Raw genomic sequence first — 16,249 nt, 5'->3', positions numbered from 1 at the left:
AGAAATCCGCCTGCCTCTGCCTCCCAAGTGCTGGGATTAAAGACGTGCGCCACCACGCCCGGCCTAAAGACAAATCTTTTACTGCAGACACTTTGTGCACAGAGATTGTAGGTGTGTACCACCATCACACCAGGTATAAAAAATCTTCTTTAACTATGGATCCTGTTTTTCTACTGCTTTTTGTTAGTCTTACCAAATTGTTTTATGTATTTTAATGTTATTTGTAAAATTTAAACATTACTTTGTCTCTTCTATAATTGCCCCCTTTATATTTTGAACCAGATTTTATTCTCTCATGACTGCTTGTTTCTACATGTACATTCATTAATGTATCATAAATATATCAATAATATATTAATTATTAATTGATGATGTATATTGAGTTCCTTTCAGGTAGGTTTTGTGTGATGGGAGACATTTTTATTTATTTTCATTTTAAGCTATTTAGAGTCAAATACTTAAGAAATATCTTCAGGCAACATAGATTTTTATTTTCATAGCCAATCTTTGACTCTTTTTTTCTTGGTCTTTTTGCTTTTATTATTTACAATCCAGCCTTTGCCCCCTCCTCCCAGTTCCTCCTCCAATAGCTCCTCATCCCATTCCTCCTCCCTACTGTCTGAGAGGATGCTCCTCCACCACCAGGCCTCTTCTCTTCCTGGGGCCTCAATTCTCTGAAGGATGAGGCACATCTTCTCCCACAAAGGCCTGAGGAAGCAGTCCTCTGATACATATGTGTGTCAGGGTCCTCCAACCAGCTTGTGTGTGCTGTCTGGTCGGTGGCTAAGCGTCTGGGAGCTCCCAGGGGTCCCAGTTAGTTGAGAGTTGCTGGTCTTCCTATAGGGTCGCCCTCCTCTTCTGCTTCTTCAATTCTTCCCTTAATTCAACCATAGGGGTCCCTGACTTCAGCCCAATGATTAGGTATACGTATCCTTGTCTGTCTCAGTCAGCAACTGGATGGGCCTCTCAGAGGACAGCCATGCTAGGCTCCTGTCTGTAAGCACATCATAGCATCAATAATAGTGTCAGGCCTTGGTGTCTCCCCATGAGATAGTTCTCCAGTTGGGCTGGTCACTGGATCACCCTAGTCTCTTCTCCATTTTTGTCCCTGCAGTTCTTTTAGACAGGAACACTTCTGGGTCAGGAATTTTTGACTGTGGATTAGTAACATCATCTTTCCTCTTGAGGCCTGTCTGTCTACTGGAGGTGAACTCTTTGAGTTCCCTCTCCCCACTGTTGGGCATTTCATCTAAGGTCACTCCCATTGAGTCCTGAGAGTCTCTCACCTCCCAGGTCTCTTGTACATTCTAGCATGTCTACCCACCTCCCATCTTCTGAGGGTGCATATTTCCACTCATTGTGCTGGCCCTCTGAGCTTCTCTCCTGTCCCCCCATACCTAATCTTTTTACCCCTTCCCCCTTTTTCTCCCCACTCCCACCCAAATCCCTCCTCCCCTCTCTCTGCCTCCCATGATTAATTCCTTTCTCTTTCTAAGTGAGATTGAAGTATCCTCATTTGGCCTTTCTGCTTGTTAAAGTTCTTAAATTCTGTGGGTTGTAGCCTAGGTATTCTGTACTTTTTGGCTAATAGCCACTTATTATTGAGTATATACCATGTATGTCCTTTCCAACATAGACTCAGGAAGATATTTTATAGTTCCATCCATTTGCCTGCAAAACTCCTGATGCCCTTATTCTTAATAGTTGAGTAGTATTCCATTGTGTAAATGTATCACATTTTCTGTATCCATTCCTCTGTGTGGGACATCTGGGTTCTTTCCAGCTTCTAGTTATTATAAATAAGGCTGCTATGAACATCATGGAGCATGTGTCCCTCTGGTATGGTGAGGCAACCTTTGGGTATATGCCCAGGAGTGGTACAGCTGGGTCTTCAGGTAAGTCTATTTGCAATTTTCTCAGGAACTGCCAGATTGATTTCCAGAGTGGTTGTACCAGTTTTCAATCCCACCAACAATAAAGGAGTGTTCCTTTTACTCCACATCCTCACCAGCAGCTGCTGTCACCTGAGTTTTTGATCTTAGCTATTCTGATTGGTGTAAGGTGGAATCTCAGGGTCATTTTGATTTGTACTACCCTATGACTAAGGACTTTGAACATTTTTTTAAGTGTTTCTTGGCCATTCGAGATCCCTTTGTTGTGACCTCTGTTTAGCTCTGTACCCCATTTTTAAAATTGGGTTATTTGTTAGGACCATCTAAGTTTGTTGTAATTTTATTACACTTGTATTAAAGTCTATCACCTAATTGTTTTATTTACTGTACATTTTCCAAAATCATGCTGAAAATTTGAAATTTAAATTGAGAATAATTTTAGAGTTAGAAAATATTTATGTGGGGGAAAGTTCTTCTGTCTGAATTTCCATTCTGTGTCTCATATTGTCTACATGCTACATTATTATAGTGTATTTATCAAAGCCAAGAGGTGGATCCCAGTGCATTGCTGTTCACTAAACTCAGTCTTTATTCAAATTCCACCACTATTCCGTCCATGTCTCTTTTTTTCCTATTCTGGTCTTCAATCTACCACACACTTTGTGTCTGCCTCTCATATCTCTGATCTGAATAAATTTTTGATAGTGTCTTGTTTTCCCTCAGACAATTTTGAAGCTTGTGCTTGTTGGATATTTTGAAGAATGTTGCTCATATTCGAATCTATGTGCTGCTCTCCTGTATGCTCTGGGACTCTGGATTATGTGGAAGAGTATCAGTGTGACTGATGAGCCCTTCTCTTTCCTGTCATCTTTTCTGTCAGCGGCTGCACCACAGTCGTTAGAAAGCTCTGACTGGTGATATTCGTGTTGATCATGTGGAACAGTTTTGGGCTTCGTAAACTTTCTCCAGTGCATTGCTTTTCTCAGGTCTTCTATGGAAACAAGTCAGTAGCCTAGCTCAGAGTGCCAAGGTTGAGAAATGAAGCCTGACCTTTGGAAATTTGTCTGTCGGACTCCACAGACACTCCTCAGGTCATTTCTTCAGGATTGTGTATGCACGGTTGAGGACATTTATTTTGTTCTATTTTACCTGCCTTTCATATTGTTTAAGTTCTAAACTTTCTCTTTTATTCCTCAGCATTGCTTAACTATCTTAATGTACATTCTTACAATTTCCCTCCATATGTCACCCATTGATAAAACACAGTGTATTTTGAAGCCATACCTCTCATTAGCTGTCATTCTTCTTCCTTAAACCATGTATTTTACCTCACAGTGTTTTCTTACCTGTCTAAGCCATTACTTTTTATTAGCATTTTCATTAACACAGAGCTTTAAAGTCCATAGAAAGAATCCACTTTTCCACCTCTAGTCACCAACCTCATTGAAAGGGAAAGATAATTACACAGTTTGGAAGATCCACATACTATAAGGCTTGTTAAAATGTTTGTAAGGCTTCAGGAGTTTGTCAAGAATTTCAGAGCCAGGTATGTCCACTATGCACAGCTGTGATTCTGGTGTGTAGGGAGCCTGCAGCAAGAGGACTAGGGGTCCAAAGCCAGCCTAGACAGCATTGCATGATCCCTTTCTCCCATCCAAGTACGAATCAAGCCTGACCCTGTTTAGCTTCCAAGATCAAATGAGATCGGTTGCCTTCAGGGTGGTATGGACATATCGTTGTTAAACAACAAAGCTTTTTTTTTTTTTAAGGAACTATTTTTACTTTGAATAAAAAATTGATCAGTGTAGAAAATAGCAACGTTTTATATAAATCTAGAATTATCAAGGAAGTTGGAGGAACATAGAATGTGTTTTTAAGGGGTACCCATTGTTCCTTCTCAAGTTAGCAAATCATAAGAAATTCCAGGCAGCACAGGTATAGGATTAACTATAAGCCACGATGTCAAGAAGAATAAGGCAAAAAGCACCCATGTAATTTTTAAAATAATACTTTTATTTTTATTTCATTTGTAACAGTCCTTTAAACTTCTCTGTCCCAAGACAAGGAAAAACATTCGTTAAAGAATATTAAAGGGCATTATGCCCTACCAACTAGACATAAAATGTCCAAGGGAAGCTTCAACATATCAATGTTGACCATATAATATGAAAGATGACTTTCAATAAATATCTGACATTCTTTTCAAAACATACAAACATAGTCTCTCACACATGTCCTCCCCCTAACACAAAAGGTGATCCTAAACTCTCATCTCTCTGCGTTTCTTGCCGCACAGCACATTTCTAGCACAGTGGTTGACACTTAATGGTCTCCCAATAAATATTAGTTTAATGAGATAGTTTAAGCCTACCATCTTTAAACTGAACAATCAGAAGCGAACTACCATCGATGAAACATATCCACATTGTTAAATATTAATGTAAAATAAAGCCACACACTTTGTGGAATAAATAAATACATAAATAAATAGGACCCTCAAAAGAAATTGTAAAATGTGTTAAGCTGTGTTGTCAGAAGTCAGCGTTCACCAGACAGGCACCATCAGAGCAATCTGTCTTCTTTCTCCATTACTTGGGGACACCCCTGCAGTCAGAAAAAGAGTCGTTGTTACAAATAGTCATCAAAGTCTTTCTTCTCTTATCCCAGTCCCTGAGGCTCTAGATGGGCCTTCTACATGTCTGTCTACACCTGCACCCAAAGTTCTGTACTGTAGGTTCCTGTGAAATCAATCACTTGGCTTGAAAAAACAAAAAAATAAAAAACCCCTACTTCACCATGGGTTAATTTACAAGGGTGACTTTAATCCTCTGTCACACACAACTCTGTGATATAGAGGCTATTATCTCCCCTACTTGGTTTAAGTTCAAGAAATTATGTAACATTCCCAGAGACCATAGCCTTGAACCCAGGGAAATATCACTGGCAAAAGAAGGCTCAGGGATGTGCTTTGCCAAGGATCCCGGTTTTTTTTTCCCCCAGCCCCTAAAGGGACTTTATAGGCCACTGGCCACTTCTACTCCATCTTTTAGGGACACACGTTTTGCCACCATCCATTTGCATGGGGGTTTTGAGTGTGGTGGTGGCCAAGCAGGACACAGTTCTCTAGCATCAGAACCAATTAATAGTCTCAAATGAAGGTCAATTAAATAACCACAACTTTCCTATGTTCAGTTAAACACAGACCTTCCTTGATAGAATTAATGTTCAGGGGTCAGACGCTGGTACTCCCACCCTTGATTCTAATCTCAAGTACAAACACAAGTCACAACTCACTTTAGCATCTTTTGGACAATCTTCTGAACCAAGGGGGCTTCAGGGTCAAGGCAAGCCTCCTGACCATTCTTGAGTGTGGCTCTGCAGAGAGAAGGATGGACCCACATGTCAGGAAGTCCCACTAGGATGGGTGTAGGGGCGCGGGAGGGTCTGGGCAGCTCTGGAAAGGGCAGAAGCTGCGCGGGAAGATACTCACATGACTTCGGTTTGGGTGCAGTGGGGTCCTGGGGGCGTCACCTTCAAGCTCTGGATGTTCTTGAGGTGAATCCCTGCCATGGTCTGCAGGCACTGACAGCGCAGCTCATTGGCGACGGGCGCGCCTAGGAGAGAAGACATTGGGTCAGCGGGACTGTGGGCGGCTGCGCTCACTGGAGGTCCCTCCTCACCTCCCACCCACCCACAGAAGTGGCAAGACCTACCTGTCGTCTGGCGGCTGGCAGCCAGCAGCAGCAGCAGCAGCAGCGCTGCACAGAGAAGCGAGCGGGTGGCTGGGACCATGTTGCTGTTTTGGAGTGTGGCTGGAGTCTGGAGTATTGGAGCTGGTTAGAGGCTCTGAGTCCTGATATGGAGCTCTAGGGCTCCCGCGAGCCCCTTTTATGCTCGAAACTTTGGAGCTCCGGGCCAGGGAAATTCCCGGAGTACAGGGTGTTTCCCCACAACCGGAAAGGACATCGCTCCTCCCCCCTGCTCCACTCCCAAGGATTAGACTCTGGGATTTTTGCTTTTTGCTCCAAAGTCCCAATGGGGAGGCAGTGACGTGCTTCGCTGGACAAGTGACGGCTGGGGGGGAGCGGTGAGACTTCAGAGTGCCTAGTGCAGTAGGGCGAGGTGGGTCACATGAGTTATGTGCACGTGGGCGCCACGCCACCTAGGATTCCACTTGGTGCTACAGTGATATGTAGGGACGGAAGCTTCTCTTTTGAGTTTTGCAGATTCCACTCATGTCTCAGATTAACGCATTTTTAAAAAAGACATCTACCGCCTCTTATCCCAGGTGAGGTCGTTTGCTTTTGCCTTCTGTTTTTGTGGTAAATCACAGCTGGTGGTTTTTATCAGGGAGGCCTGTGAAGAGGATGAGGAGAAAGATCATTGCCAAGGTTAGGTCCCTGTTTATTTTAGAAGGCTGTAGCAATCTCCTCTTTGTTTTCTGAACTCAGGAACTTCCCGAAGTCCCGGTGTGGTTCCTGAAGCATCGCAGGTCCTATTTTGTTTTGACTAAGCAAAGTCCACGGGAAAGCTGTGTGTGTGTGGGGGGGGGGGCTTCTGGGCTGGAGAGGGGGTCCCTGGATATCAAAGGCCACAGATGTCACAAGCACTGGTTTAACTGCAAAGGACTATGGCTTTATATAACTATTAGTCTACTGGTACAACTATTTTCATGCTATCTGACTCTATCTGTATTGTAAAACTGAGACTTTGATGATGATGATGATGATGATGATGATGATGATGATGATGATGATGATGATGATGATGATGATGATTACCCAGGCTGATCTAGAACTAGCTATTGAACTGCCAAGCCTTCTCCTTCCACCTTCCAAGTGCTTCTTAGATTCAGGAGCTAACACACCAGACTTAGATAATTATTGACATGTTTGTAGCTCTCTATTTAAACCATTTTAGAATCTGTATGAATGCAGCCTTCAGTTTCCATTGTTTTTTGTTTTGTTTTGTTTTGTTTTGTTTTGTTTTTGTCATTGTTGGTCTTTGAATGTAGATCCTAGCTGAACACCCATTGAGTCTATGCCCCTGTGAGGGAGACCAGGAGGCATCAGATGGAAGAAACCCTTTGTCTGGGTGTGTTCTCCATGTAGAGCTACAGAGGCATCCTGACTCTTAGGGTTTAAAGTTCAGCTACAACACATCCCTACTGAATGGTCACTGGCAATTTCTCCACCTCAAGCATGTTTCTCATTTATAAAAGAAAACCAATAGTAGTATTTGCCTCACAGAGCCGAAACTAAGATGAAATGTGTGAGCATCCTGGTGCTATTTAAGCGTTCTTCAAACAGCTACTGAATAAAGGAAGCAGAAGTGGTGCTTTACAACTTTACTAGCAACAGATTGAATGATGGTTCCCCTTCGGCCTGCCATATCAAAGCATTAAGCTCCATTCTGATAGTACTAGTGGCTGGAGCTTTGGAAGATAATCAAATACAGACGAGATCATAAAGGTGGGGTACTCAGAATAGGACTCATGCCCTGATGAGAGTTCAGAGACCACCAGTGCTGAGTCTTACTACCCATCCCCTCCTTCCCTGAGGACTCCGCAAGGAAATGGAAAAGGAAATCTGCACAAAAGGGTCCTTCACCAAACACCACATCTGTTCCCAAATTCCCTAGGAGTAGCTGTATTGAAACATGCTGTGATGAGAGAATCCCTCCTTGTTTTACTACAGCTGAATACTGCATATATGCAAGGTGCAAATCACAGAACAACTCACTGGAGTTGTTCCTTTAAAATAGAAGCTCGTTGGGGATGGAGAAATGGCTCAGCAGCTATGAGCATGCTCTGTTCTCACAAAAGAGGTAAATTCACTTGCCAGCATCCATATCAGGCAGCTCACAATCATCTGTAATTCCAGCTTCAGGGACATGTAATGTCTGAAGCCTCAGCCTCCTGTACTAATATATACATACCCACACTCACATGGATGGATAAATGTACTCAGTGAACTAAAAACATTTTCAATCGTTTTAAATAAAAAATATCCCCCATAGAACTAATATAAAAATACAACCAGTTAACATTTGTAAAATATCTTTGAAGTAAAGGCTCCTGAAAGTATTATTAGTTAAAGCAAACCAATAAGACATGAAATTATTAAAATTAAAAATAACATTTTATACACTCCATTCAGTAAAGGGAAAGGCATAAATACAGAACATACAATATTGGTTGCCAAGGGGAAGGGATTTAGAAATTTACTATAATTGGTATGTGTGTGTGTGTGTGTGTGTGTGTGTGTGTGTGTGTGTGTGTTCATTTGTGCATGGGTGTTGGATGTATATGGGAGGGTACATGTGGAGAACAGAGATTGGTACTGGGATGTTTTCTTTGATTGTTTTCCACATCGATTTGGAGTCAGGGTTCCCCATTAACCTCACAGCGTTGGCTAGACTGGCTGGCTGCCAAACCCTGGCATCTGCCTGTCTATCCAGACCTCCACAGCGCTGTGATCATAAAAACAGGCATTTAGCCATTCCTCATCTTTGTTTTGAGTTTAGGCATGTGAACTTAGGTCTTAATGCTTGGACAGAAAGTACTTTAGCCACTGAACTATCTTGCCAACTATGGAAGTTATCGAATGCACATAGGATTTCTGTTTTTATGATGAAGACATTCTGGAAGTGGACGGTGGTGATGTTTGCACAAGACTATACAAATATCACTAAGGTGCATTTTTTTGTGATAAATTTTATCGATACTTTGCCATGATAAAAATTAAGCAGAGTAAATAAAAATTAGTTGAATAAGTAATAAATAAATTTGCTGATGTTTTATTGACTTTTTACTTAGCACATTTTACTTTAACTTTTTAATATAAAAAAGCAAATATCCATGTAGATGCTGAAGATAAAGGGAGGTGAGGGTAAGAATTGTCACATGGGAGTAGGGGAGTAGGTTTACTTTACTAAGGGATCAAGACCAGTGAAAGAGGAGTGGCTAGGGTTTGGGAAAACCATTCTGAAGGTCCAAAGGTAGTGGACATTAAGGGACCAAAGGATTGCAAGACCTGGGAAGGCCCTACTAGGATCAGAAGGCACCATATACTGCTTCATAAAACTTGTATCAATTTACACATTTGACTTATGTAATTCTGTAATTTGTAATTCTGTAATTTGAGGACAAAAAGAAAATAAAGACAGTGAGAATGGAAGCCATAAGCCATAGAAAGGACAATTTAGAAATGACTCCCTACAGTAGAGGAAAATGGCAAGTCTCCATTATTAATTTTTTTAAGCTGAACACATTTACTATAAACTTGCAAGCTCAACAGCCAGAAGGGCAAAAGGTCATAGGTAAAAGTTTGGGCAAAGGGCTTCCTATGCCCATGTTCTTAGATGTGGCACTTTCTGGAGGGAATGATGTCCTCAGAGGGGCTCCTCTGGAAGGCTGAGCTCCTGAGTCCTCTGAAGGTTCTGAAATGGAAGACGTTAAAAGCCATGAGAACCAGGTAGGAAAACCAAATGGTTGGAAAAGAGAACTCACTCGTGGGCTATGTAGAAGTCCCTCATGTAATAGATATGTATAAAACCAAATAATACTTCTGGGATACTCTGCAATTGGAGGGTGCCAGTGGCCACACAGAGTGCATCCTTGTCAGGTCCCTGAAAGCTCTCAGGTGTTCTGAAGAGGTGAGAACACTGTGGGTGGTGATGCAGGGGTGAGGATCATGCAAACTGCTTTAAAGAGATGAAAACTGGATCATGGCAGTGTGAGTAGATGCTAGTGGGCAAAGGAAAAGCTGGGGTTAGAAAGGTGAGGTTGGAAACACTAGGGGTGATAGATAAAAGGGCTTGCAATTAGGTATGAGACTATCAAGCAGAGGCAATAAGGACGGGGCTCTCAACAGTGTTGGCAGGCCCAGTGGCTTCTCAAAAGCCCCCTGTCCTTGAAGAACACATGCAAAGCGCTGTTGCCCTTTTGTGCATCTCTCTGCTAATGCGGTTCAATGTGACCTACTGAACTGTGGGTAAAGAGCTGAAGCTGTGTGATCATACTGGGAAGTTACATTCAGATTCAAGATTGACTCCTAGTCTTAAAGCTAGTATTTCACTAGACAGGAAAATCAGTGACCAGAAGCAAAGGCCAGATGGAGAATCTGTATCAAGTCTCTGCATTGTATTTTAGGTGTTTATTTTTCCTTCTTGAAAAATATGTGTTTTTTCTTCTTTTTTCAACTATCTAGTTTATTCTAGGAACCTAGACAGAGATGTGACAATAATAGCTTCCTCCATAGCCCTGCAGCCTTGGACCTTCTGCTATGCTTTGAGTTTCTCCTTCCAAGCTCCTTTTGAAATTTTATTTTTTTCTTTGTAAGGGTCTTCGGAGGTGAGGCCTTTAAGACGTGGTTAGGATACTAAGGCACTGCCTGGTAAGTGGATTAATGCTGTTTTTTTTTAGGACTTGGTTGGTTGTAGCAGGCAGTGGTGGTGGTAGTAATAACAGGGTGATTTGGACCAGCTCTCTCCCTCTCTCTGCTTCACCTGTGGACTTGCTCCTTGACCACGTTATGATGCTCAGCAAGTCCCTCATCAGCATTATGCTCTGGAACTCACCAACCTCCAACTTCCAGAACAGTAAGAGGTAAATTCATTTACTCTCTAAAGCTACTCAATCCACAGCAGCCCTCTGTTATAGCAACAGAAACAAGACTAGGGAACTCTTGTGTTTATTTGGCCATTACAACACCAAATGCTTCAACCCTGAAATTCTCAGGATGCCCATCACCAGATCAGGAGCTGGAATTCTGGTTGAGTGTTGAGGTATGGGAAGGGTCTAGCCCAATGGTTCTCAGCCTTCCTAATGATGTAACCTTTTAATACGTTTTCTCATGTTGTGGTGACTCCCAACCATCAATCTTTTTGTTGCTACTTCATAACTTCATATAACTTCTAGTTATGAATTGTAATGCAAATATCTGTGTCTTCTAATGGTCTCGGGCAACTCCTGTGAAAGGGTTGTTCGACCCCCAAAGGGGCTTTGACATGCAAGTTGAGAACTGCTGGTCTGTGCATCCTATCTTTCTTTACTTGTTCTCAAAGTACAGGAAGCAATGGTAAGAAGGAAATCCCAGTACAGACTGGCCAAGCTTGGGTTTTGTCATCAAGAAGAGTCCCAATCAATACTTTATAACCATAGGTCACAGTCCACATTAATGTTTCCTGAAATAACTTTTGTGGGTTATACCAATATTTAAGTATAATGGAAAAACACATTGTAGGCTAGAATTACTTCTTAAAGGACTACTATATCACAGTGTGTTGTGTGCTCTTCACTAAAGTATTGCTTTCATGTTTTATACATGTAAGCGAATGTGTAACACTAATTGCTTGAGTCAGAAGATGATGAAGAAGAAAAGCAGCCTGGAAAATACAAAACCCTTCCTTCAGGGATTCTGCTCCATTAAACATTGGACACACACAGACACACACATACACAGACATACATACATGCACATACACACACAGACACACACAGACACACACACACACACACACAGCTCCAATCGTGAGCTTACTTTGCTGAACATTTCCAATCAGGAAGAAAAAAAAGCCAAGTAAAGAACATGCTACTCAGATTTCATCACTCTTTGGAAGTTTGCACAGCAGAGAGCTACAGTAAATTGCTGCATAGCCTGGCTTTTTCCTGGCAGGCATGGCTGCGCCGGATGCTCCTGCTGATAATATTGGCAGTGTGACAATGTTCACAGCAGAGATAAAAGATTGACATAGCACCAGCACTGGTTGGCTTTGCAAATTTTCTTTGAATCTTTCAGTCAATTGGGTCACAGCCGTTTATTCTATTATCTAACTAAAGATGTTTCTTCTGGCAGGCAAGAAGGAGAAATAAAGAGAAAAGTATAATTATCATACCTTGCCACCACACCCCACTTCCTCCTAGATAGCACTGAAAGTTAATCACTCGTGAGCCTGGAGATATGGCTGAGTGGTTGTGAGCACATACTGATCTTTCCCAGGACCAGAGTTTGTATTCCAACATCCACATGGGATGGGTTCAGAACTGCCTGTCACTCCAGTTCAAGAGGATTTCACACCTTTTACACACACACACACACACACACACACACACACACACACACACACACACACATAGAGACAGAGAGAGAGAGAGAGAGAGAGAGAGAGAGAGAAAGAGAGAGAGAAACAAAGAGAGAGAGAAACAAAGAGAGACAGACAGAAATACAGAATAAATAAATCAATGAAAATATTTGTCTGTCTACTCAATATTCTTTTCTGATTTTGATAAAACATTTTCCTTAAATATCATACTCAGTAAGCCAGACTGTTTATAATCAAGCATGACAATTATAAGTGCTATCAGTATTATTTAATATAAATTTATCCTTTCTGTATATTTTTATCACTACAACAGAGCTGACATTGTGTCTGACCCTTTCTTACAGTAACATTTTCTTATGGCACATTTCAGTTTATTACAGAAACTCGATACATACACATTTACAGGTTAGGCAAGCAATGCATATAACCACATTAAAAGATCTAGGTCTTAGACTGTGGGCAGCAGGATAAAACTTTGAATGTCTGTATACAGGTGAGTGCCAAGGACTAGATATCCCTCGGAGAAGGGGTAGGGGCCTGGGAGCAGCAAGAAGAATGACTCAAAGTCAAACTGTGGATTGACCTGTGCTCTGCTTTTCCAGCCCACTCCTCTCTTCTCTCTATGTTCTACTTTCTCCTTTCTCTCTGAAGATTTCTCTGTCTATGTTGTGCTTGCTTGCTGTTCTACTGCATTTCTTGGTGGTCTGTGTCCTGTTTGCTTGTGTGTGTTTCTCTCCCTCTCCCTTCCCCCTCCCGCTCCCCCCTCTCTTCTCTCTTGGAGTGTACGTGTGTTTGTGTGTATGTGTGTGTGTGTTTGTGTGTGTGTGTGTCTGCCTGTGTGCCAGTTCTCCAAGCAGTTCTCTCTTTTTATCCTAAAAATTTCTCTTGCTCATCTTCTGCAAGACACAGGTCCAGTCTCTTATTTTAGATATTAATCCAGCTGCTTAATCCAGGATTTCTTTTGATTATCCTATGACTCTGCAGGTCAGAGAAGCAATTGTTTATGTGTTATTTGCTGACATGAGTAGCAAAACATCAAGAGGCTGGGAGTCAATTAGACTTTCCATGTCCTATGAGCTTGAGCTTTCTCAATTATAAATTGAGAGAATTATCACCTATTTTGAAATAGAGTATATATAAGGCATTTCAATGCTTAAGACTTTGATGAGAAAGCCATACACAGGGCTAATGGGAAGCCACTCTTGTTTTATCTATCTATCTATCTATCTATCTATCTATCTATCTATCTATCTATCTATCTGCCTACATATCTATCTATTTATCTACCTACCTATAATCTAACTACATATGTATCTCTGTATGTATGCATGCATGTAAGTATGTATGTATGTATGTATGTATGTATGTATCTATCTATCTATCTATCTATCTATCTATCTATCTATCTATCTATCATCTATTATTTTTGTAGCCTAAGAACTTAACGCACTGTTCTCATTTGTCCCAAGGCAATCTTTTTTGTTTAATGTCAAGCTAGTTTCTTTTATAATGTTAATTATAATTGTTCATATCCTAAGAGATGAGAATTTCAACTACAGGAATTCGTTTCCCAAATTGCTGTTATCAATCATGTAAGAGGTAGCCCACTGGTTATGGATTAACAGTCACCAGCTGTTGTCATTTCCTGCGAGAGTATTTTCACAGAGCAGGATAAAATTGAAACCTGGGCAATACTGTTCACAAGTCTTAACATATGGTCTCAAAGGTCTGATTGAATTCATGGAACTGAGGTTGAACAGAGTAGAGTGGAAACTTTTATAATGAGGCTGTGGCCTCTGGCAGAGTAGGGAGAGCAGCAGGAGCAAAAGCTAAGCCTAACTTCCCTCTCTCATGCTTGGATTCAGGAAATGCTACTTCATGGGTTGCAGCTACTTGTCAGCTCATGACTCAACAAACTGAAATATTGCCACATGAGATTTTTGTTTCAAAATTCAGGCTGCTCACTCATAGTGCATATGTTGCTGGATGTAATTAATTACCTTAAGGTCAGCTCTGTTCTTGTTGTAAGGCATCTAGGAGAAGCCACAGATGAGGTAGAAGGAGAAGCAGCATAACCTTGGATGCAGAAGTCAACAGGATGCCAACAAACTGTCATACCATTTCCTTTCTTGGTAAAGTCAGGCCCATGATCAATTTATGCAAATGAAAGATGAAAAATAACTCTGGAAGGCTACTTCTGAGTGGCAAATGGCAAGTGTGTGTGCGTGCATGTGTGTGTGCATGTGTGTGTGTGTGTGTGTGTGTGTGTGTGTGTGTGTGTGTATCTAACTTTTGGATTATGTTGGCTTATTTTAGGATGTAGCTTTTAACATCCTTTTAGAAGATACAAAATCTGAGATGTGACCAGGGTTCATTGAGGGAAAAGTACTTGTCATGAATCATGTGAAGAGAGATGGCTGTCATTTTGGGGAGCGACTTACTTCACTCAATTCAAGTTTTCACTGGAAAAAAATCATTCTTGTATAATGGGATATGAATACAAATTCCCTTAAGTAAAATGTAGTGACGGCACCTTTAAGAGGCAATACTAGAAAAAGTATGTATTTAGTAGCCAAGGAGAGAGTCATGACCCCAGGGATACCATGGGAGTTATGCCTTGGCCAGTGAGCACTTCTTGGCATTTGCTACTGCTGTTCTCTGGTCCGGCCAGCTCACTTGTGCTCAGAGCTTATTGCTAAATTGTGGGAAATTTTTTAGTCCTTATCAATGGCTGGTAACAAAAGTTTAGTCATAGTAGAAATGTTTACACCATAAATATGCAAATGGCCCAAACTGGGGATTTACTTTAATTTTTAATTATTTTCTAAGAACTGGCCTAGCAGCACACTCTTGCTTCTAGCTCCTCCTGTCTGATCTCTCCCCAGCATTCTCTAAGTCTCTTTAGCTGTTTTTCTTCTTTCATTCACGGAGGGTTCTTTTTTTTTTCCCCTGACTTCACCACTGAGGCATCTGTCACACACAAAGGATACTTAAAAGTTTGTTCCCATAAAAACAGATCCTGGAAATACCCTTTTTCTTTTCTAGTTAAACCAAGGTGCTACGATCTAAGAGACAAATTTGACAGACAAAGGATTTCTTCTGGGAGATCATTAACACTGTGGTCACCTCTTACTACATGGCTCAGAGGCTGGGCAGGAATGATGCTCTCTTTCAAATAGTGATTAATGGACTCCAACTGAGGATTCTTGGTGACCAGTTCTTTGAGTCACCCTCATTGGCAGATGGTTGAAAAGATTCTTAGAGAACAGAGATGCATAATTTAGAACTGTTTGGAAGGAGAAAGTGATTGATCCAACTAATGATCCATGTATGCATTATCCCACAGGATAAGGCAGCAATGTGCAAAAATCTCACCCCAGGCTTTAACACACTATACCATGCAGATAGTATACATGATCTGTCCTAGGCATGAAGCCTATAGACAAATGCCCCATCTCCCGGAGTCCTCTTCTGAGACTTGTACTGTCTGTGTTAACATGACAATATTTTGTTCCAAGAAAAGTCTTAAAAAAACCATAATTGTACATTAGTGAAGACCTATGCTCCTGGCCTTGGGAGATTCTTATTCATGGGTTTGTCAGTGCCATCAGACAGGCAAGTTTGAGGCCTTTTCAGCCAGGCTCCTTGACATCCACCAAGATACTGAAGCTCTGTCAAAGTCTTCTCATTGAGTAAACATGGTCGAGCAAAGGCTTAGCTTTTCTTCATTAGAGATTTCTTTGTTGTTGTTATAATTTTGAACATGACACATTTCATCATAAGAATAAGGAAGATAATACCTTACAACTACCTCTTTTCTGTTATAATCACAACCCTGACTTTCTAGATGTTTGCCCTGAAAGTCTCTACACTCAAGGTGCTGTAGTTTGGATGCAGGTTGAACGAGCCTCCCAGAAACTCAAGCTGGAAGTTTTACACTCCACCTTTGTGCTACTGTTGGAAAGTGATAAGGGTTTTTTTTACGAGGTGCTTACTGGTACAATGGCTTCAGGTCATTGTGGATTTGTTCTCAGAGAGGGTTAATGCAATTCTCACTGGGCTTGTTTGCTGGCTTCCTGTCTCACCCTGTAAACTCTCTCTTACATTCCTCACTGCCACAGTGTCATCCTCCATTCGATAATGAGGCTGGGAGCACCCTTGGGCAGTTAAGTACAATGATGTTTGGACTTGCAGGCTCCAAACTGTGAGCCATATAAGACTCTTTTCTTTACAAAGTACCTAGCCTTGGCTAT

At 41.4% G+C, this 16,249-nt stretch overlaps 1 protein-coding gene across 1 annotated transcript; it reads right to left on the bottom strand.

The window, feature by feature from the left end:
• Positions 1 to 3,882: 3,882 nt before the first annotated feature.
• On the bottom strand, positions 3,883 to 5,748 carry LOC116070643 (growth-regulated alpha protein). The gene is made up of 4 exons (XM_031342101.1): positions 5,606 to 5,748; positions 5,383 to 5,506; positions 5,187 to 5,267; positions 3,883 to 4,496 (listed from the first exon to the last, which is right to left on the bottom strand). Exons 1-4 carry the CDS (start codon positions 5,682 to 5,684, stop codon positions 4,481 to 4,483), a joined length of 300 nt encoding a protein of 99 aa, XP_031197961.1. The 5' UTR covers positions 5,685 to 5,748; the 3' UTR covers positions 3,883 to 4,480.
• Positions 5,749 to 16,249: the final 10,501 nt, after the last annotated feature.

The sequence above is a fragment of the Mastomys coucha genome, unplaced genomic scaffold (assembly GCF_008632895.1).
Source record: "Mastomys coucha isolate ucsf_1 unplaced genomic scaffold, UCSF_Mcou_1 pScaffold22, whole genome shotgun sequence".
NCBI lineage: Eukaryota > Metazoa > Chordata > Mammalia > Rodentia > Muridae > Mastomys > Mastomys coucha.
Note: the sequence above shows the minus strand (reverse complement) of the source record. Positions and strands in the feature narration are given on the sequence as shown.